Here is a 24,097-nt window from a genome sequence, read left to right as displayed (position 1 = left end):
TCATGCATTGTTTTTCCAAAGGCAACTGTCTGATTCTGCCAACAAGGTAGGTATGCAAACTTTTTTTCCTTGAATAAAGTTTCATTTTACTGACACTGAGTGAGAAAAGGCTGATCTTTAACCCAGTATGAATAATGGACACGTTTTGCAGTGAAGACGCACTGTACACGTTTTTGGGGTTTTTTGCCTTATTGATGCTAAAATAATGATTGATTAACGCTCATGCTTTGACCCGCAGGGATTTTGTGAACTTCATTAGTTTTATAGTCTCCTTATAAAACCAGCCAACAGACGGTGAGCGCGTCTGCACGCTCCAGTCACCGATAGGCCCATCCTGGTCACATGCGCTCTTCCTTATTCCACTGAGGACTTGCTTTATAGCCTTCAGCCCCCATACAGAGAGCGATCAAACAGAAATCACAGGACAACTGCTCGTGTTGGATTGGCTTGTCTTATTATTGCTCTCAGCTGGGGGGATAAAGAGAGGAATTTCAGTGTTTTCTGGCGCTCCTAATTATTTTGACAGACACCCTGAACGTTTCAACTGGTGTGTGGATGCTGACACGATGCTGTCAGGATTTTGGACAGAGACTGGGTGATCTGCTTTTATTTCAGCGTGATTTTTTTTCTTCCCCCCACTCAGAGCCCGGCTGCTATGGAAGCAACAGCCTCCGCGAAGTGAATATTTTTTTTTTTTTTTTACAGCTGAAGTGCGTTATTGCTTTAAACTTTTAGGTTTTAAATTCCACTGAAGATGAATGAATTGAAAGGATCAAGAGAACATGGTTTTCAATGAGGCCACCTTCTTTTTTCATTTCCCCAAAAGCAGCGCCTTCTGTAGCCTACACTCTGACGCTAAGCTGTGGTTTGGATGAAGTGTGTTTGTTGTGATGCGTCTCCCCTCCATTTCCACTGACACCAGTTTGGATTTTCCCTTTTGGATCTGTGCGTTTCCAGAATGGCTCGCTTCGCAGAAGATCTACCCACCCGCTATGGAGGAAGCGCAGGCGGCGGAGGGAGAGGTGGACCGGGCGCCGGGAGAGGGGGAGCCCGGGGTGGTGGCGCTCCGGGTGGCCAGAGGGTGTACAAGCAGTCGATGGCCCAGAGAGCCCGGACAATGGCCATTTACAACCCGAACCCTGTCAAACAAAACTGCCTGACCGTCAACCGCTCCCTCTTCATCTTCCGCGAGGACAATCTCATCAGGAAGTATGCAAAGCGAATAACAGAGTGGCCATATCCTCCCCTAACCGGTAGCACCGCGCACACAGCAGGTGCATGTGTAGCCTGTAACCTGTCCGTCCTTGCTTGGCAACCATACACAGATGGTTGAAAAGCAGAAAACACACACCACCGCCCGCAGGCCTGTTCGTCAAGCTGTTAAGTTTAGGTGCTGATGCGGTTCATGTTGTGAAAACCCGCCCGTGCTTTTGAACGAGCAGTTATTTTACGCCCGTGGAGCAGCGACCACAGCGTCCGTCGGTGTCTCCCCCCCCTCTCCGCGCAACGCTGGCTGCACCTGTCGCTCCGCTTCTTATCTCTGTTCAACATGACACAAAGACGTTTCTCAATAGGTTGCTGGCTGTGAAAAGACTTCACATCCGCCTATTGTGTTGCCTTTTCTGTCCCCAGCTCAATATAGAGCCTCCACGACGACTGATAAGTTCTTTTGTCAAAATGTCAGCTGTAAACTGTGTACCCGGCACGCACACAATCTAAGGGTTAGTTAATAATGATCAAATATCGTTACTGATCGACGTCAATAAGTCAATAAAAAGGCTGCGTGCGTAAAAAGGGCAGCGCTCAGTCGGCGCTGTGGCTGCTTCCACCGGCTGCGCTCCTCGCCCCGCGCTCTCCAGCCGTGTCGTTCTTAAGGATAAAGCGCAGTTTATTTTGGTTGAAGGAGAGCTCAGGTTCAGGGTTGCAGCACCGCCTCGTTGTCTTAGTTAGGAGCCCTCTCCATGGTGCTGAAGTCGCCCACGCTCAGCGCTCCACGCCACTCTTTCAACGCTGCAAAAAAAAAGCCCACTCCAACGAGTCGAGTCACGGTCACCCTCCAGATCTTCATATTTTCTCTGTTAAAATGAGAGAGAGGTTCTGCTGGGGCGGCATTATTCAGTGTGTCTCTGAGGCGTTTTTATGTCAAGATGGAAAAAAGTGTCAGATTATTTCCACAATAGCTGCCCACGAGAACAGTGACATTTAAAAGGAAAGTCTTGACACCTGTGATTTGTTCTGAAAACAAGTTAGTCAGTCCTGTGAATTTTTTGTTGAGAAAAAACAAATCAAATTTGAGACTCAATTGTAGATTAAAATAGGCAATTCCTCTGCTCATACAGATGTTCTCAAAATTCAAATTAGGGCAGTTGCAACAGTATGTTTGGCAATGAAATGGCAAAGGCTTGAAAGCTATTCATGCAATTGAAGTCTTGAAGCAGGTGATTTGGATTTAAAAACAAGTCAAAGAATAGAATAAGTTGTAAGCATTCTTAATCATTTTAATGAGAAAAACCAGATGAAAGAATGTCTTTTTGCAGTGAAGAGCCTGGGGCTGGAAAGCCAGAGCTTGTGTGACAAACACAAGCAGACAGCTGGATCTGCTCTGAGGATCACAGTGAGAACAACACTAACTGTAGTGGAATAATAATGGTTATCAATGTATCTATTCCCTCTGTGAGCTAATACCACTTGATCTTCACACTCCACAGGACCAAAAAAAAAAAAAAAAAAAAAAGGGAAAACCCACAGGAAACTGAAACTCACAGATAAAACAGTAAAAGTAGCCACTGAACTGATTTCCTTTTACAATTCACTGTGAGGAAAAGAAAACATCATTCTGGTTGCATAATAGGGATAGTGTCTTATGGGTAATTATTCTACATCTCGGCTTTAATGGTCATAAGCTTCCTATTCCCTTGCGATTCATGGGCACTCAATAGGCCCTGACCTGCGGGCACTGACCCACTGAAAATGGATTGCAGAATGAGCCAACCATTGAAAATGGTTGGAAATGGTCAACCATCTGGAAGCATCACAAGCGCATGTATAGGATGCTTTCTTTCTAGAAAGCCCTCAACCAGAGCATGATGGAAGGTTTATGTTTTAGTGGAAAGAACATGTCCAAATGTAACTTTAATGGCATTTTTCATACAGGGTAATACAGGAGATTTAGCTTTTCTATACAATTTAATGTTGTCTGCTAATTATTTTTTTATTAGACTAAATTGGTTTACCATGCTTGATTGATTACTTGTTGTACTGCTGGTAAAACTTTCTCTTTAAACATAAGAACATATGATTTATTATTTTGCTGTGAAATGAAATGAATGCAACTTCACTGTCAAATATTCCTTAACCCTCACACTCCATTTGAGTACATGATCCTGGCTACAATTATTGCCAACTGCATCGTCTTGGCCCTGGAGCAGCATCTACCTGCCAGCGACAAGACCCCCATGTCAGAACGCCTGGTAAGTGCTTCATCGTGTCTGTCTTTGAGGTTTCTTCCTTTACACAAACAACCTTTCAACAAATATGGAGACTAGTCAAAGGTACCACCCACCTTTACTTTCTCAACCCTTGTCAGTAGCACCAGATGCCCAGAGTTACATGGTATTGCCCTGCAACAGCTTAATTGCAGCAGCGACTTTCACTCATCAGGCTGTGGGACACCCTGTGTGTTTGTCCCCTTTTCTTCCCCTTCAGCTCTTATCTTGTAAGTCAGCAGAGCCTCTCGGTGAGCTAGCTTTGATCCCTTTGCTCCCTGTTCCCACAGCTGCTCACATATGCACTCAGTTTAAATCAACATTTGAACTGTGACAGTCACGTTGCACAGCTAACCAGTCTCAGAGAGAAGCCAGAGAGACTGCCGCACGGGGAGGTCAAGTGGCATATCCCGCCCCGTGTACCAGGGAGAAGCACAAAACAAAACTGAGTAGCACGTAGCTTCATGGTTCAGCACTTTGCTGTTCGTGTTCTTGAGGGTGTTGTAGCTCAGGGGAGTTTGTCCAAAAATAGAGAGCCAGAAAATATTACAAAGAGCAACAGCGTGATGTGAAAAAGTCAATGAATTCCTTTCATATTCAACCACCTGCTCCTGCTTCAAATTATCTCAGATGCAAATTCAGCAGTGAAGATGTTGCATCTACGAAAACAGAAAGGTAGCATTCAGCACCTGAGAAAGTGATTAGAGTGGTTACACAAAGGAGAAAACAAGCATCCTCTCCCTGCCTCCTCCACCTCGAGGATGTAACACAACAAGAAGCCTTTTAATTAGAACAAGGGATCAGCTATTATTTATGAAGCTCTGTCAACAGAGTAGGAGGCGTGCTGTAAGTGGAGGCGATGATAGAAGCTATTCAGTAAGAGTATTTTAGATCCATTGTAAGTCTTTAGCGCATGATCCTTGGGGATTTCCCCAGCCGGCTTCTGCGAGTGTATTTATAATTCAGGAGTATTTTAAATGTATGTATAATAGATGTTAACACGCTACTAGTACAGACATTAATCCAAGCAGCCCTCCAGCCCTGTCATTATAGAAGACATTCAGTTGTTTAGTCTGTGAATCTTCTGTATTTTTTACCGCACACCAAAATTAATATACTGTATGTCACATTGAATGCCTGTCACTGTTGTTGAAATGTTGCATGCTCCATCCTACGACTTCTCTTATTGGCCAGGAACAGCTTATCTGCTTCTCAACAACAACAACAACAACAACAACAACTAACATTATTTTGCCACCACAGCCTTCACGCTTGATACAGTAACTCTTGTGCAACATATCTATTATCACTGGATGTTCGCTGCAGTCAGCCTGGGCTATAGAAAAGGTCACATTTCTTATATATCTCAGGCCTGTCACACTGCTTTTACGTGATTATTTATGTTTGAGGCTGGGTGAAGCTGGGGGTTGGGGACGCTGACTGTCAGGTTGTAGTATGCTGGGAGCGAGAGAGAAAAATCGAGGGGGGGAGAGGTTAACGTAGGCGTGAGATATCCTCTGCTCATGCCCTGCACATTGCCCCAGGCTCTTGCAGATATTAATGGAGGCAAACGAAAAAAGTGTCATGTCATAAGCGTCTGATCCAGCTGGCTTAGTCAAAGCTAGGCCCAGGGTTAACCTAGCCACATAGTGCAAATGATCAAACTGTGGCACACTGTTGATTGTTTGACACTTTTTAATAGTGCAGGGTGTTCAAATCAATCACGTCCAGTCATGTGTATTGTGCATATCCTCTGTGCCAAAGTGCCCTTTCAAACAAGAATGTTGCTGTCCTGTTGGGATGATGTTGTGCTTTTGATTTGCTCTAATGTCACACTAGAGCAGCACTTGAGCAGGATGTTGATCCAAGTACCCCTTTGTCCTGTCTATATGCCCTTCAGGTGGTCCCAACTGCCATCATTTTTGCCCCTATTTGTTTGCCCTAAGAGGTTGCTCCAAGTGCCTTGGTTTTTGTCACAATAACACACCAAAGGGGCACTTGAACAAGCATCTCTCTGATTGGTCCAAGTGCTCCTCTGGTTGGCCCAGATCCCCTCTCTGGAAAAACACCTGTGTTTGGCCCAAGTGCCCTTTTGATTGGCTCTAGTGACCTCTAAGGGTCTCCCACTTTCGTGCTATATTTTTTCACAAATGTCACACCAGAGCAGCTGTTTAACAACCCAAGTTCCCGCTTGGTTGGACCAAATTTCAACCTAGTGCCCAGGAGGCCTTGCCCATGCCCATGCTCCAAGTCATATTGCCCTTATGTAGTACAGGAGAGATGCAAGTACCTTTGTAGTTGACCCAAATGCCCTATTTTTTTGCCCAAAATGCCCTTCTACAGCTCTGCTTGGTCAAGTGTCAATTTCTTTGACCCAGGTATTCCACTAGTTGGCCCAAATGTTTTTCTGGTTGGCTTGGGTACCCCATAGTCAGCCAGAGAGCCTCTCTTACATCAATGTCTCTGCTGTGAAAACAGGGCACAAATGAAACATAAGCTCCTACCTAAGATATGTGTTCAGTAGAGTTACCCCTTTTTCATTGTGGAATATTTTATTTTCCACATGTAATGGTTTACTATCAATTCAAGTTAATTTTCTGAATGCATTAAATGAGCAGGCACTAGACTTCATTGATTTACTAATGCCCTTAAGATAATGCTGTGTGTGTGAATATTTGTTTTCACAGTATTTACTCTCTTTTCATCCAGAGAAGAGGGCTCCACTTCCTGCACTTCTGTTCATACTAGTGCAAGAAGTGAAAGGAGCCATCTTTCTTTCTCTCCCTTTACTGACCCCCCTCTCTTTCACTTAACGCTTCATTAACCACTCTCTTACCTCTAACAAAAAGATCTTCCTCTGTCACTCTCATCCTCTCTCTGATTCTCTCTGTCTTTCTGTAGGACGACACAGAGCCCTACTTTATTGGAATATTCTGTTTCGAGGCTGCCATTAAGATCATCGCCCTGGGCTTCGCATTTCACAAATGCTCCTACCTCCGCAACGGCTGGAATGTAATGGACTTCGTGGTCGTCCTCACAGGGTGAGTCCCTCACCCGCTGGGTGTGTCAGCTGGAGATGGAAGTCATAAGCGAGAGAGTGGTTTCTTTTGTGTGTATCTGTGAGTGCCTTGAGAGAGAATGTAGTGGAATCACCTTCCTCTAGTTAGAGCCTCTGCCTACAAGCATGTATAAGTTATTCAACAAGTAGCACAAGCCTGTAAAAGATGAGAAGAAATGTGTTGAATATTTGTTGCTTTGGCCTTCTAATTTCTGTCCTTGCTTTTGCTCGACTGTTCAAATATTTTGGGCTGTTCAACTTTGCTCCCAACAGTTTGTGGAAAGTCCTTTACTGTTTCCCCTACACAAAGCCAGGTCCAAAAAGAAATGGTTTTCCCAGTGGGGTTGTACCAACAAAGACAAATTTAATCTTAAATCAGTTAAATCAGAGTTTAACAAAACTACATTTAAATGAGTAAATCCTGATTTACAATTAAGCAGAGCTTTGTTGCACAATTCAGAAACCAATCTCTGTTTAGTGAAGTTTATTGATGTAAAAACTTATTTTAAATAGAGTTTAAGCAAACAGGTCCTCATCCACCCTCGAGAAACATCCAGTGGCATAAAGTCTCCACCAGGAGTTGGAGCATTGGCGGTACAGTGGCATTTCTTTCACAGCCATGTTTGACAGTTGGTCCAATCTTCCCGTTGAGCTCCATAACAGTTTCCTTGCTGAACCGGTATCTTGAGAGAAATTCAGCAGCATTATAAAACTCAGTTGAGTTTAGTCTGCCCCTTAACTTTAGTTGAGGGACTTTTTTTGCTCACTCTATCTCAAAAAGGCAGCCATTTTAAGAGTTAAACCTCCCCAAGTGTAAGTTTAACGTTAATACTGGATCACATTTTAAATTGGAGTTGGACTTGATGCAACAGCATGAAGTTGAATCTAGGTTAGTTGAATCTAGGTTATATAACTAAACTGACGTTTAAAGGGAGGTTTAAATTTAATCTTTCTTAATTTTAGGATAGATTTAAAGTTTGGTGCAACATAATTTAAAGTTAAATCATAATTTGATCTGGTTTAAAAAGGAGCCCTCATTGGTGCAACCCAGCCTAGGAATTTCAGAAAATCTTGTCTGACACCATATTACCTAGCCCTACTCAAAGCCCTAACAGCTCAACGCCTGCATGACAAATGGAAAATACTATACATGCATGTTTCATATGTGTTTCAGAAATAAGTACATGACTACAGTTATTAGCTAAGTGGACCACAGAGGTTTGTGACAGGTGCTGAAAGAGTTGAAAGTTGTATTTTGGGGACTTGGACAAGAGTGGCTGCCTGGCAGGGAAGCTGTCAGACTCTGGGGCTTTGGAGACATGTAATGGCCTGTGTTTCTTATTATCAGAAAGGAGTCAATGACAGGGCAATGGTCAGGTCAATAGTTCTGAGTAATTACTGCTGGGATTTCAAGTTAGGCAGCACTGAAGCTTTGTCTGGTAGGCGGTATGGTGCTCCTTCTCTGCTTATTATGAGAAGGCTGTCAGCATAAAGTTGGAAGTGGAAAAATAATGATATGTCTTTAAGCTGGTGCCTGTTTTGCTCTTGTTGAATGCAAGATATTATATAGTGCAACTTTCACGTGTTTAGTTTGTTGTTCATGAAAACTTTCAGTTCCTCCACTTAATGGTAACCTCCTGTATCCATTTTTTTCCCAATTTCTTTATTTTCTCAAAGAGACAGGAATCATTAACTGACACATTTATTGTGGTTAGAGATTATCAGACAATTGTGAAATGTTGATCTGCTTATCTTTGTGCCTGAAGTGCTCGTTTAACAAGGTGCTGATGGGACACCTGACTTGCTTAGTAGATTCTCATGTTATTGTGTAGATTGGTCCCCTTGCTCCTTAGAGTCTGTTCACACCTCTGAATGCAGAATAAAAGTACAACAAGGGGCTTCCACAAGAGCCACCACTTCATAAGGTTCCTCACAGAAGCTTGCAAAGCTCCATCAGTGCAGATCATGTTGATTAGTTCACTACTAACTCCCACTGCTGGCTGAAGCATTTGATTTTTACTTAGATGAAAGCAGCAGTACAATGATGTAAAAGTAGTTTATTAATCCACTTGTAAAATTTCCCTGAGTTACTCTTCGATGCCTAAAAAAGAAGAGTCATACCATGTTAGCAATGCACCTGTTTCTTCCCAGTTCATTCTTCTTTTGGTTTGTTAAATTTATGAGCGGAGAGACATTATCCTGCCTTTGTGCTGTAAGGTCCAGATTGGGGTTGTGCTGTAATGGCTATTTCAGAAAGTCAATAAACAAATGTCTAAAGGTGCATATTGAATGAGGAGCAGAACAAAGATTGCAGAGAGGCAGTGAACACGAGTGTTTGAGGTCTGATGGGAAAAACAGGCGAATCAAAATGAAGAGAAGGATAGTGTAGATATGGATAAATGACCTAATTTTCTTTGAATTCCTTCGTAAATGAACATTAGAATTTGAAATTACACTTCATGCATTTCAAGCCAACACTCACACACACATTTTTTCTTCTGTTCAAGCCATAGCCAGCACATTACCAGTTGAGAGATGTCTTTCACGCGCCACATAAGTGGGAAGATTGTGTTTGGAGCTGTGATTGGATTTAATGCTCCCCTGCAATACCTACACAGTGGAAGAATTCATGTGTGCTGGAAGATGAAAGGAGGCGTTCTTTGAATGTAATGCTGAGATCAGAGGCACGGCTGGAGAAGAACACTTGAATTCCACTATGTTCATATAGAAAGACACCAGCTGCTTCAGTGCCATGCGATGCACCTTGTGCATAAAAAAGCAGTGCTTAGCATTTTGCTTTGCATTCTGGTTGTTTTATATTATTATTTAAAATAAGATTATCTGAGCAGATAATGAGCTTAAAGAAATATATCAATATTTTAGTGTTTACAGTGTGTCATGTATCTAAAATCCAAGCATTTTGTTCCAGAGTTTTTCTTCAGAAACTAAAGCTAGAGAAATAGCTCTTCAGTTTTGGCTACCCATTGCTGACACAGCTGGATACAAATGAACCATTATGTTGTGTATATGTGTGTCTCCGTTTGGTTGCCAAGCAACCGCAGTAGATAATGTGCCTCGGTGTGATCAGGGGTTTCTGTGTGTGTGACGCTCTGTTTGCTTTGTGCTCAACATGCTCCCGCGGGATCTGGGATGGGGGGGGGGTCGAGGTGAAGGTGTCCGGTCCGAGCCCACATCAATTCGAAATCAATCAGAGCACCTCTGGATGCGGTTTGGTTCACTGGATCACAGTACGAGCAAAATCTGATCCTTGGAGAAATTGTCCCGATGGCAAATGATAAAAGACAGAAAAGACATTTAACCATGTCCTCAGAGGTTCAGCCTCCCTAAGTGAAGTTAAGAGGATTAAACAGACTTTACTGCACACCTGGGTGTTAAAATCTGTTTCTGCTTTGTCCTGTGTCGTCCCCAGACATAATGAGCAGCCTGCAGGCAAGAATTAGGGATTATAATTAGAGTTAAGCATGGAATAAATGATGAAATGATTACTTATTTTCAGTAGAAAGAGATAAAAAAATCGTTCATCGAGAAACCCACAGACGAACATTGGAGACTACTGCGGTTGGATGCAATCAATCAGTGCATGAATGATTGATTAAAAAAATTATTTAAAATGTGCTGGGTAATCAATCAGAAGTGACTGGTGAGGGTTTTTATCGATCGTACTGGTCAGAAATCTAATTTAGAAGATGTAATTGTGGCTCTGCTATGAGAGGGGAAATAAATAATTCTACTTTGTTTGAAATTAAGACATATTTAGTTATCTTCTATTAGTCATCTTATATTACATAAGTCAATAATGTATTTTATTTTATTTTCCAATTTGCTAAGAATCTGCATTAGTTCTGCCTTTTGTACAATTCCAGTGCTTAGTTCTTAGGATAATTATATTGATACAGCCACCCAATCCTAATGAAAGGATCTAAATGATAGTGTAGCTGGAGGCAGCGGCAGACCTTTAATCTGTCCTGATCAGGCATTAGGAGCCCCTAATAAGAGAATAAATCTGGCCGGGTTGCCAAAGGCCTAATCAATAGAACGCTGAGTTGGCCAGCCCAGAAACATCGAGCCCTGATGAGGAGCACAGACACGGCCAATCACACGCTGAGCACGACAGCGTCCATGACATGAAGAGAAAGGGTGAGAAGGCTGCTCTACTTAGAAAACCATTTTTCTTTTCTGGAGCTTTTCTAACATTTGCCAGTATGAAGCATCATGCTCACAGAAACTGGGGAATCATGACTCAGTGGCTGAAAATAAGAATTAAAAAAAAAAATCCAAGAATAAAGGGATTAAATGACACTCACATTTGTTCTCATTTCAGAGGCCAAACTCAATAAGAAACTGGGAGAATCAGTTGAGGTAAAATCATTTTTAAAGCCATGGAGTGTAGAAAAGTGGTTTCTTACATTTTGAAATGTAGCCAAGAAAGTGATGTATAATACTTTATGTCATGACCATAAGGAGAAATCAGTTCTAAATGACAGTTTTTAATATCTTCTGTGGCTCTGGAGGAGGAAGGAAATACTCATGTGACATAACCTGGGTATCACAAACAGAAAGCAGTCTGAGAGTGTGGAGTTGGAAAAAGGTGTTTTTCTAACTAGAGGCAAGGTCTAACACAGATCTAATACCAACACAGGCCATTAGCCTCCAGCAAGTTGCAATATAATAGCCTTATAAAGGCAGTATAGCAGTGTTTTTAAATCTAGTTAAAGGTCCAGTGTGCAACATTTAGCAGGATCTATTGGTGGAAATGGGATATAATATTCATAGATATGTTTTCATTAGTAAGTAGTTTATAATCACCAGAATATATTAATTGTTTTTGTTACCTGAGAATTATCCTTTTTTTATCTACAACCTGAGGAATTTTGACATAGCTAGTCAGTTTGCTCTACATTAATAGCACGTGTGACTGGCAAAGTGTTTTGACTGAACCAATATATTTATTTATAGTGTAAATACATGTAAATTGTATTATCAGTAATATAAGTCAGTAAGTAAATTGATGTACAGTGTCAACCATAGACCTTTGCCTGGGCCACCCCTGGGCTTAGGGTCGGGGTTGTATGCACCCTTTTTGCACACTTTACAATGTGCAAGAGCTATTTGAAATTGTGACATGGACGTTCAATACTAAATCGCCGTACAACTCTTTTAATAGACATTTTGTCATGAAACATTGTATTAATTGGCTGTTTCTAGGCTTCTCACATGTGTAGGAGTAACAATTTGTATTTATTGTTCAATAATTAAACAGGGACAGTGTCGATAAACACTGTTACATAAGAAAAACATTGCTGCAGATGTAATTTATATAAGGTGTCTAGGTGAAACTAATTTATGTGCTCTGTTAGGCTTTTAAATTTAGGCTAAAACAACTAATCAGGCGTGGATAAAGCAGATTCAGGGTCAAAACAGAATAGACACATGGTGTACATATGTATATGCACATGTCTGCATGCTTATCAACTGAATGTTTATGCTTTGAAATATAGATGCAATGTGTAACTACGGGATTCAAAAGTCATTCAATATTCACATTTTTAATTCAGATGGTACGTCAATCCATATTTGTGAGATTTCTACTGAAAAATATGACAAAAAGTTTGCATTGTAAATTATTGTTGTATGGTTGTGGCTCCTTTGCTATTACACTCTGTAATCAATTCAGAGATTCCTCCTGGGGCAGCTTATGCACTTAAATATAGCTCTTACAAATGTGTACACGTAGATACTCAGTCATTCAGATGGGATATCGAGAAGAAGTCAAAAGCAGACTGCATTAACATTGAGCTCAGTACAACAACGATGTGTTTAAATTTGGGAATACATTGCTAGTCATTTATACTGTATGTTTTGGTTAATGTGTGTCAGTAACATGTGGATGATTCAGTGGTTCTCCATTTAACCTTCCCTGCCTCTTGGCCTTTGATAGCCAGTCGTTGCTGTTATTGACCAAAGCCTCAAACAGCCTTTTACTGCCCGTGCAAACTCTATGGCAACCGCAATATAAGGCTCCTATGGTGAAGTCACTGAGAACAATAATCCCACTGTCATCTCCAGGGAAACAGAGGCCAGGGCAGTTGTTTTTATTTATTTATCTTTATGTTTGATTTACCAGTCTCGGGCCGTAAGTGGTCGGGGCTAGAATCTGCGCTTGTGTCGACTTCAAAGTTGTGATTTCCTTTCATGTGCCTCTCAGGCGACGGGGCTAACACAATAGGAGGCTTCAAAGTATAGTTGCAGAGACTACAGAGAGGTCGGGTCACTTTAGTTTATGCTCTCACCCGGCAGCATGAATAAATGTTGGCCTTTGAACGACTGCCAGAATGCGACTGTCTGATCACATAGGTCTGACAGTCGTAGCCTTGCTGAAGTTACAGGCTGCTTGATATTGGCTATTGGCTGGTTTTGTGTCTTTGTGAATGTGTGGTTCTATATGTGGGCTGTACTTTACTGCACCTGAGGGCTGAGGTCAAACATTTGATCATATTTGACTTCAATATGTGAATTCACACCAAATCTGTTTCTGTATTTTTTTAGCAATGCTAGCAGCATGCATGGTTCCTGTGGATGACATCTGTCGATGGTCTGTTGGTCCACCATCGTGGCCCAGACCGAAATATCTCAGCAGCTATTGGATAGATTGGCATGACATTTTGTATGGACATTCATGGTCCCCAGATGGTGAACCCTAATGACTCAGGTGAATACCTGACGTTTCCTTTTAACGCCACCACTTGTTTGAGATTTGTGATTTTTAGTGAAATGTCCTAACTGTTGGATGGATTGAGTGAAATCTTGCACCCACGTTCATGTTCTTTTCAGGATGCATTGTAATAACTTTTCTGATCCCCTGAACATTATACCTGCAACATGTTAGCACTGTCTTTGTGGACATATTGCCAGTGTTAGCATTTAGCTATGTAGCCATGGATGTATTGAAAACAGCCTCACAGAGCCACTGGCATGGCTGTAGACTCTTGTTTCAATGCTCTGTGACCTTCCTACGCATCATTCTTATTTTCACTTGACTTTCTAAGGTTGATACATGTTGTAAGCAAGGAACTGTTGATATTTGGATATTTGTGAATACCATATATCTATCTAGTATTGCATTTTTCAGTCTTTTTATCAACCTTTGTGAAGTGTACCAACACTCTGGAACATTACAAGCACTCTGCCAGGTTCAGTCAGTTGAGTAAACTACTACTATTTGTCTGCATGCAGGTGTTGGGGTTATCCCATAATACAGTTTGCCAAAATAATGAGGTATTTAGGGCAATGACAGTGTGGTTCTTTATGCAGAGAAGGAGTTAAAATTATAGGGTCTCACTTGCTTTTCTTTAAGTAACTTTTAATCCAGATGGTTGTTTTCTCTTTTAGTTTGATCACTTTCACTGATGTTATTGATCCTTTTCTCAATATCTGCTCTACTGACAGATGTGGTCAGTGACCTGACAGCTGTGAGGTTGTTCTTGGTACAGACTGTTCTGCTCGATGTCTTCAGCGAGTGAACACTGTGTGCTCTGTGAGGCCGGCTGAGTGCTGCTGATGCTGATGCCATGTTGTTCACATCATAGCAGACTGATACCAGCTCCGCTCTGTCTGTCTGCAGCCACACACGAGCTCTGAGCAGCAGGTGGGAACCCTGTCAGCTCCTTCCCTTCCTGCTCACGCTCCCACAGGGATGTGGTCAGGAATACAAAACTGAAGTAGAGCATTATTGATTAAACTGTTATCATTTATTGTTTTATTCCAGCTATCATCGATTATATGAAATGTTGTTCCATTTCAGAAATAGAATATAACATTCATAGGTGTGTTTTCATTAGTGTATAATTTTTTAATTTTTCTGTTTTTGTTAACTTGGAATGAGCCATTCTTACCTACAGACTCTGTAGCTCACCTTCCATGCAGTCCGCCATGTTAAACCACCATGTTTCTACAGCAGCCCAGAAGGGACAAACCAAAAACTGTCTCTAGATGGCGCTTTTTGCACTGTGGGTCACCTTAGTTTCTTCTTTGGGGTGAAAATGAGTTGTAATCTGCAACTACACTGCTAGATGCCACTAAATCCTACACACTGGACCTTTAAGAGTTGTTATTTCTGTCTAAATTTACTTACAACAACTTATTCACATAGCTGTATCCATCTCATTTGCATTTATCAACATATCGCCATTTTCTGGCTCTCTCACAAAGAGATGATATTCCCACCCACAGAGCTCCAATTGGCTCAGCTGTCTTTTCAACTGGGTAAACATTTGTCAGTGAACACAAAACCAGACCTATTTTGTTAGTTTATTAGTTGCCAATCATATTGCGTTTGTCTAATTAATCAGGTTAGGAAATAAAAAGAAAATAAACATTATTGTCAATTTTCTTTTCTTTTTAATTATTTTATTAATATTTTTTTTACTTTATTACTCTACTTACATACAGTAGAGAAATGAAAGGAACATATGTGAGAGAAAGATCCCAAATGACATGCAACAAAGGACCATGGCCAGGACATGGGTATAGTGATCCATGGCACCTTAACCCAGAGGCCACCGGGGTGCCGAGGCTTATTGTCAATTCTCGCCGATATTTTGACATGGATGTGACATTTATAACATTAGCATTAGCATGACAACTGACTTGACAAACTGACTAATCAGAGCTCACGCCAACCAGCAGGCAAGCCCCAGTTGATGAATATTTATGAGAACAGAAATACAGTAAGCCAAGGTGACTCAATATTACACTGTGGATGTAACAAATCCAGCTTGCATCTGTCCCTTTGCCATCAGCCTATTTATGTCTGTTGATTAAAATGGCTGCTAGTTAGATGACTGCACATGCAGTGGCTATAATGATTATTGTGATGACATACATTTGGCAGGTTCTTGGTGAGACGGGTTTGCATCATATACACAAGCTGTGACACATAGCCCCTGGTAGGAACGCATTGCTCATAATATAGAAGCTTTCGAAGAACAACGTGACTTCATTTGTCTGAGAGGGAAGTTGGCAAGCACACAGAGACACAGTATAGCACACATTATTCACAGGTTGGTTGGACTAATTTATGTGCACACACACATGTTACTGTAGTACACACAAGCACTCATACGTGTCTAGACACAATGAAAACCCACACACACACAAAAACATGAGTAATTGCTCCCTCACTCTTTCTCTTACACACATACACACGAACACACTCACTAATACACACAACTTTGTGTCTCTGTTGGCTTGGCTGCTAAGGGTCCAGTCAAGCATGGCTGAAAGTGATGCTTGTCATTTCCTGTAGGCTGAGGAAGTGCACTACACCACAGCTGATGTGGCAGACTGGCAGGTTTCCCTCTTCACACATGATTCAGTCTACAGCTAATTACCAACAATGTGTTGTTTCCTGGCAAACATCAGTAATTTTACAGGTAGTCCGACTGCATTCTAGGAAGGAGAGAGAGTGGCATTCATGGAATATGTTTTTTATACTACGGTGACAGACGAATGAAAAGAAGATATACATACCTTGAGCTAAAAATAATGATTGGTTTCACTATGGAAATGATTGTTTATTTATTTTAATCTTTGACTTATTTAACGTATAAAATGTCTAAATTCCCAATGTGTCCTGATAGCTCACGTGGTAGAGCTGGTGCCCCATGTACCAAGGCTGAGTCCTTGCTGCAGTGGCCATTAGTCTAACTCAAACATCTAAACAATATATCCAATAAAGATATTGCACTTTCTCTTTACTGTTTAGTACACCATGCTAGACGGCAGAGAAACCATTTTTAACAACTGACCACCGATCTGACTCCGATCTGACAGCTATCACTATCAATTAAAGGCATAAAGGTGTGTGTTCCCCAGTTTGCCTGCTTTGTTCAAAGTCCAAGGATATTCCATTTATAATAATATAAAATAGATAAAAGTTGCAAATCCACAAATTTCACATTTTAGAGGCTTAAATCTGATGATCTAGTGTTTTTTAGCGATGTTAGTGCGTTAGGGATGGCAGTGTTGGTCTGTCTGTGATCATCACCACATTATCCAGGCTAAAAATATTTGACCAACTATTAGATGAATTGCTATTGATTTATTTATCATCTTTAACTAAGAAGTTGGCAAACATTGTGCAGTACCTGCTTAACTTTAGCATGTTAGCATTGTCAGTGTGAGTCAATTTATCATTGAATTAAAAGCACAGCTGAGTACCGTCAGCCTCACAGAGCCACTAGAGTCGCTGTAGACTGTTATGGCCCTATTTTGTGGTGGTTCATTGACAAGCATGAGCAGTTCCCAGAGCATTCTCTTCTGTATAGTATATTGGTGCCCAGCACAGAGCAAATGGTGCACAGGTGGAGGGTTGAAAAGGTTCATTTGAATTAGGCAGCACAAAGTGAGTTGTTGGTACTTTGGTGGAAATGATCCGCTTTTACTGAACATCAATCTGCAGCCAGTCGGAGGAATTTTTTCAACAAGAGCAAAAATGACATAATTCTTGAAACCCAGCCAGTGCATGTGTTTAAATCTGCATCAGAAAATAACGTTTAAGTTTGGTGAAAGCAGGATCATTGGTAAATCAGTCTGCATTTATCTATAAATCAAATTAGAGTTATTCTTGCTACATCTGTCACCCACAGCTGCTTGACATTATATGAAAAGCTTCTCCTTCAGTTCATTAATACGTCTATAGCCTCTGATTTGAGATGAAAGAGCGTAGTACCATTACGCACAACTGTCCACTGTTTTTACCATGATTAAATCGTGTGTACATGACACCATAACCACACAGACCTCCACACACATCAGACTGTCAGTTATAAGTCGGTATTCTGCTGTTTAATCAGGAGTCGTCGCATGGAGCTTATTATTCCTGTGCGTTATGTCCTTTCCAACTTTTTTTCAAAAAGATGTCTTCAGTTTCTATTTTATTCCTGAAATGTATTTCATTGCAAATTCTGCTGTATCACATTTAAAGATGTGATGTTACAATTTACACACATTTACAATGTGAAATACAGTAGAGTTGTGACTGAAATAAAGTCAAATTGATGCAATCGTATTAACTTCACCAAACTCTTTTTTACTATGTAATTAGCTGTCACAAAAACCCTTTGCCTCTGGCTGCAGACTGGTGGTGCTGTGTGTTCACATCGTGTCGCTCTGCACCATCCAGACAACAATCGGATTATTTGGAGACACCGATTCTTCATTTGTTGAGCTTATGTCATCATGTGTCACTGTGATTGGCTCAGCTGTTTCAAAGTAATGGAATCAGTGACGTGACTGGCTGAGAGTGTATTTATTAATCAACACGCCCTCAAATCTGTAATGCACTTCATGCAGCCCTTTTGTACTTGCTGCACATACATGAACCACAATAGCAGGTGGGTTTGGAGACGGCTACACAGTCCGTGTGCCCAAGACTGCACAAAGTAAGAGTAGGGGTCTTATTATTTCTTTATTAATAACATACTGTAATAACAACTATTTATAAAAACAATTTTCTGTCAATTTATAAATTGCCTAATTGTTTCAGCACTGCATGCATCCCAATAAATAGTCTTAAAATGTGATTTTATATATATATATATTATATTATATTATATTTAGTACACCATGACACACTTTATCATGCACGGTTTCTCCGATGGTTCTTTCTTCAATGTGCTAATTTGTTTTAAATTCATATTTTTTAAGGTTTTTAAAGCTCTTAAAGGTTTATAACATTTAGGGGGATCTATTAACAGAAATTATATATAATATTCATTTTGTTGTCATTAGTGTATAATCCTGGCTGTGTTTTCGTTACCTTAGAATGAGCCATTTTTATCTACAGAGCCCTTCTTATGGAGTCCACCATGTTGAACCGCCATGTTTCTACAGTAGCCCAGAACGGACAAACCAAACACTGGCTCTAGATAGGGCCTATTGCGTTTTTCACAGCCACCGTAGTTTCTCCTACACACTTGAAAGATAAGCAGTATTGAGTTGGTTGCAATCTGCTTCACCTATAGATGCCACTAAATCCTTTGCACTGGTCCTTTACATTAATATGGTAAGATGACAGATGTCTCATTTGAAACTAACAAATGCAAATGATAATAAAATAGATGGACTGATATGTTGACTGACTCTCAAATGTCATTTAAAAGATGGTGAATATGTGAGTCCAAAGACAGGACAGCCCACAGAGGCCAGTTGGTCTTGAATTAAGAGAAATCACATCTCATAAATGGTTAAAAACAATGTGTGCAAGGCGCACCAAACCATGCAGAGCTTTTAAAAGTCCTCGTGGCTAGTACCCGTCTTGCAGGCAGAGGGTCAGCTTTCAACCTAAAGGCCGGGTTGGCATGGCTCACACAGCTCACGGTAAATAGCAGGGACCTTTGAATCGTCAAGCCTGCAGTCAGCAGCACTGAAGAGAATGTCAGCGTTTATCATGTTGATACGTGTTGGCTCTCAGAGAAGCAAGAATGACAGGATGTTTACGTGAATGTCACCTTTGACACAGGCCTACACACAGCTTACTCTCCTATCTTGAATATTTCTTAAGTGCTGCATCACTCAGTGCAGAAGCTGCCCTGCCTTGTAACCATGCATCCTCGGGATCAGGAAGAGCCACGATGTAAAAAAAACAAAACACTTTTATTTACAGGGAAACAACCGTGAATAAAATCCTTTAGCTTTAAATGTCAGGATTACTGCACTTTTCCATTCTGACAAGTAACCCTGCCTGACCTCCTCTTTGTCTCTGTGATTAGATACAAGAGAGGTTTTAGTAATAGTTCTCTTTGTCTTCTTCTTCTGGTCTTGTATTGCAACCAATTAGGTATTTACAGCCAGCAATATTTACCATATACACCTTGTTTTATCCAGTATGTTTTAATATGTAATGTTTGGTTTTATTGACTTGTTAGCCATATCAGGGATACATTTTCAGTGGCTTATGATGGATAAAGCTTTTTCTGAATCTGACAGAAAGAACGTCTGGTACACTAGAGGCAGGATGTCTTCTCTAACTCCATCAGAGCTCTTATGGGAGTGGGACATGTGACGATATATACTGTGACTGGTATACAGCCCTTTAATATTTCTGGTTGAATACCGAATATTTAAAAATGTCACTGCCAGCATTTACCGTACTTCCTCCACCAATCCCACAGGCTCTTTTGGTCTCAGTAGGAGTTGATGTAGGAATTTTGATGGTCATCTAATAGCAAGGAGGTGTGTTAGGAAGGCGTTCTTCTTCTGATTCTGCCACTGACACTGTTGCAGATACAATGTGTTTCACAGGTAGAGACACACATATGTAAGGCAATAATTATAACAAACCTGGGGGGGCACATCCACCCAATATTCAAATATGCTCAAAATGCCCCCTCCCCCAATATATTGCTATAAACGTATTTATTATAATATGCTGTGCTATGACAGGCAACTAAGCATCACCATCCAAAATAATCAAATATTGTATAATCAGAATTTTAACTATCTGTTAATGTTACCATCAGTTGCTGAATGGATTCTTTTGTTGCAACATTGTACCACTGTGGTATAGTAATATAGAATTTCACTTCACCAGGACATGAAAAAGTAACATTAATGCCAATACATAATTTTGGGCTGGAACTGTCATTGCGGAATTAAATCTAATATTTTTGCCAAAAAGTGTCAATAATTGCACGGTTGCTAAATTATCACTAACGTTAAGTTACCTGTAAAGTTAGCCGCACATTCACCCAGCGACCAATAATGGTGCTCACAGTCCTGTTCAACTAACGTTAATGTCTTTGTCATGTTATATTTGTCAGAAGGCCTATCTCAAGTCTACGGACTGGGGGAAAAAAAAAAATGAAACGTTTCTAGTGCGCACTAGATACTATCTTGTGAGCACTAGATACTTTCTTGTGAGCACTAGATACTTTCTTGTGAGCACTAGATACTTTCTTGTGCGCACTAGATACTATCATGTGTGCACTAGATACTATCTAGTACTATCTAGTGCGCACTAGATATGGATCTGTGTTGTGGCGAATCAACACATGGCTAATTTTAATATTCAAATGAGTATTGAACTAATTTGTCTGTAACTAAAAAATAAATGTAAATTAAACTGTAACCTTGTTTGTTACAGTCCACATTTAAATGCCCTGTCCTGCAGCCGGAAACTCATTTGTCCTCCTTTTGAGAAAATAACAAAAACGGTCCGCCTTTTGACACATTACCTTGTTAGATTAATACTTATTGGCTTAAAATGTGTGTCAAAATAAGTAATTTCATTGGTTACATTTTCGTGTGGTGACCTTTCAACACATGGCTAATTTTGATATTCAAATGAGCCATGTGTTGATTCTCCACAACACACTATCTGTATCTAGTGCGCACTAGATCCGTATCCGTAAAAACGTTTCATTTTTTTTGTCTCTTTAAGGGCTCCGTACAAGTCTTAGTGTCAATCATTTATGTTGTTCTGCTTGCTTCATTTATTGCATAGTTGTATGCAAAGGTTTACTGTATAGCTGTACCTGCTTATGATAAAAAGCATTATTAGTGTTTGTTTGATTAATGTTCTGATTTGCCCCCCCCACCCAAATGAATACTCCATGGCCACGGTCCTGCACACATGATGTAGACAGCTAGACCACACAAAACTACTGAAACTACAGTAATGAACAGGAAAATAGGGATCTTCTCTGTCTTCTTTTAAACAGTGTCAATGTTTAAAAAAAATAAAAACCAACAGGTCTCGTAGACAAGATGTTAAACTAACCAGACACCAATACAGAGACCCAAAATCCAAGTGTTAAGTTGTCCAGAGGGGAGAGCGCTGACTAGATTTGAATGTACATTGTTGTCCATTTTACTCGACTACATTGCTGTCTGTCTTGCAGTTACAACAAAAACGTTTTTTATTGCAGACCTCTCAAATCAAAATGCAAGGAAGCTGAAACAGCATGAATACTGAAGGTACTGAGTCCCGCTCGAGTCAGCCAGTGGCGTCCCTCTCCTCATTCCCCCTGAGTTCACCTGTAAGGGCAGCAGCTGCACCACAAAATGGGCCACACTTGGTCGTATTGCCGGTGTAATGGATGGATTGGCTCCCCTTGTTTTCTGAGCCATATCGTCGGCCCCCTAAAAGGGCTTGAAAGTGGCTTTTTGCGGTGTCCCCTACTGTTCCCAAACATCTGCGTAATGGAGCGAGTACTGGCATAGAGCATCTCCTCTTCACTGCCTGCTGCCTCCGGCTTCGAGCCGAACAGAGGGCGTGGGGAGTTTTGTTTGCGCTGCACGGTGAGAGAAACTGCATTCCTCCTCCGGTTTTTCTTCCCCTCTGTCTCATTAGATCCACCAGAAGGATGCTGCTGCTGCTGATGCGCTCGTCGCCTCCTCCTCCTCTCCACCTCCTCTCCACCTCGTCTTCTCTCCGTCTCGCCTCAGTGGAGAGGCGCTCTGTTTGTTCACCCTCCCCAGCCCCCTTGTAAGCTCTCTCACTGTGGAATAACTGACGGAGTCACACACAGAGAGGTGCAGGGCACAACAGAGAGGAGGGAAAATGAGGGAGATAAGAGAGGCTGAGATCAAAGTGCTGAAGTATTAGCTGCCACAATAAACCGTATACATAACCTTATGTACTTCATTCTTTGCTGACGATATTACATTTGAGCCTCAGCGTACAACGTTTCTACATTATTTTCCATATTGTGCGTCTTTGTATAACCATCTCAAAGTAAAGTGGACATAAAGTCACTCAATACTCAGCTCTCTACAGAGTCAGTCGTACTGTATGCTATACTGGTCTACTGTCCAAGCAAGGAACAGAATGTACTGTAGTGTACCCTCCAGTGACTGTATACGTTGTTTACTGTGAGTATACTTGCTGCCACTAATGTGTTGATGTTATCTCTGGACATCATTGTGTGTCTATATATTATTTTTTGTGTTTGTTTTGTTTTCTGTTAAGCACATTATTTCTTATTATAAAAAAACATTACATTTTAATAATTGTTTTCAGTTTTATTATATCCCTGTTTAATTCCCTAAATTACTCTTATTGGAGCTCATGCGTCTTCCACTTGCCTTAAAGGTAGTTCCGTTTTTTTGAGAAATAGGCTTGTTTGCTTACTTTCCAAGAGTGAGATGAGAAGATCTATATGAAGTATGGAGCTGTAGTGAGGACTTTGTTAGCCTAGCTTAGCATAAAGACTGGAAGCAGGTAAAAACAGCCTGGTTCGTTCAAAAATAAGAACACTTCTACTAAAGCTCACTAATTAACACAGTTTGTCTCACTTGTTTAATCTCTACACAAATAGAACTGTGACTTGCTTTAGAAGAAAACAACAATCTGAAGTCAAGTGTTGGAGCTTGCTCTTGATAAACAACAGTTAATCCATCCGTGCTCCCTGCCTGAGAGTTGGTGAGCACAGGTTTTGGTATAAATCCAGACACTGTCGCCTAGAATTGCTGGCTGATCCATGACAGGCTGTTGGTTATCCGAATGGAATGAATATTTATCCGGCCGGAAGCTGGCTGGTAGCCTGCTGGGGGCGCTACTCTACAGGCACAAACCTCACTGTGATGACAAGCCAACCCTAACTAACAAACTAACAACTACCTAGAGTTGTGTATCGCCAAAGATTGTTACAATTGGACTCTGTGAAGTGCTGCAAACACTTTCTTTCTTTAGAGCAGACTGTGTGTCTGCACCTGTTTATAGCATGTATAGAGAGTCTTTGGCACTGTCGGTCTGTCCTCTGCTCCTTCTGTCTGTGTTGGCTTGTTATTGCTCTTGAGCTATTGATCCTGGCAGTGGAGTCTATTGATATGATGACCAGCTTATGCTCCATCTAGAGGATCCTTGTTATCGATGCTTCAGGAACCACATGACTGACTCTGAGGCTGCTTGGTGTGTGTGTATGTTTGTGAATATTTAGCTTAACTACCAAGCCGAGGATAAGACATTACTTTTTATACATTCTGATAAGCTCAGTTTGCTGTGTTATTTATTTTTACTTTTTTGCTTTAGCAGTTTTATTTGTGCAAATAATTAAAATCTAACCTCTAAACTGTGTTACCATGAATACACAGAGATGTTGTTTCAGATGTTGCAGGTGTAAATTATCTTCTCAAGTATGTCTTCCTTAGACTCATTAATTCAGTGGGTGTTTTCAGCTTTGCACAGTCATTACTGCAGTTTGAGTGCTAATGTTTTCCTGCTGCTAATTCGATGTTCTGTAACACCATAATTATCCCATCTCTTATCTAAGCAAATTGAGCAAACAAGGAAAGCTGGTATCTTTTTAGCAAAACACAACCTTTTTGCGCTGCAGCCGAACCCTATTGACAACATGGGTGGTTATCTGAAAATAGACCAATTTACAATAAGTCAATATTAATTCTAGATGGATGAGGAGACTGAGTTAAGGCAGGTGGGAGCAGGAAATCAATGATATCTATTGAATAATCTGCTGGCTGAGTATCTCTTTCTCTTGATTGTTCCATATGATCAGCCAGGCCTTTAGGCTAA

The 24,097-nt window shown here is 40.9% G+C and overlaps 1 protein-coding gene across 8 annotated transcripts in view; it reads left to right on the top strand.

Annotated features, from left to right (window-relative positions):
* cacna1bb (calcium channel, voltage-dependent, N type, alpha 1B subunit, b) overlaps window positions 1–24,097 on the top strand; it is a 152,349-nt gene that overhangs the window by 5,441 nt on the left and 122,811 nt on the right. For all 8 annotated transcript variants that reach the window (XM_051412661.1, XM_051412662.1, XM_051412658.1 and 5 more), the window contains exons 3-5: window positions 958–1,236; window positions 3,365–3,470; window positions 6,387–6,526. In XM_051412661.1, coding sequence (XP_051268621.1) covers window positions 958–1,236; window positions 3,365–3,470; window positions 6,387–6,526 — 525 coding nt within the window. The remainder of the gene's footprint in view (window positions 1–957; window positions 1,237–3,364; window positions 3,471–6,386; window positions 6,527–24,097) is intronic.

This window comes from Dicentrarchus labrax, unplaced genomic scaffold, assembly GCF_905237075.1.
Source record: "Dicentrarchus labrax unplaced genomic scaffold, dlabrax2021, whole genome shotgun sequence".
In the NCBI taxonomy this organism is placed as follows: Eukaryota; Metazoa; Chordata; class Actinopteri; family Moronidae; genus Dicentrarchus; species Dicentrarchus labrax.
This window is presented reverse-complemented; position numbering and strand designations above follow the sequence as displayed.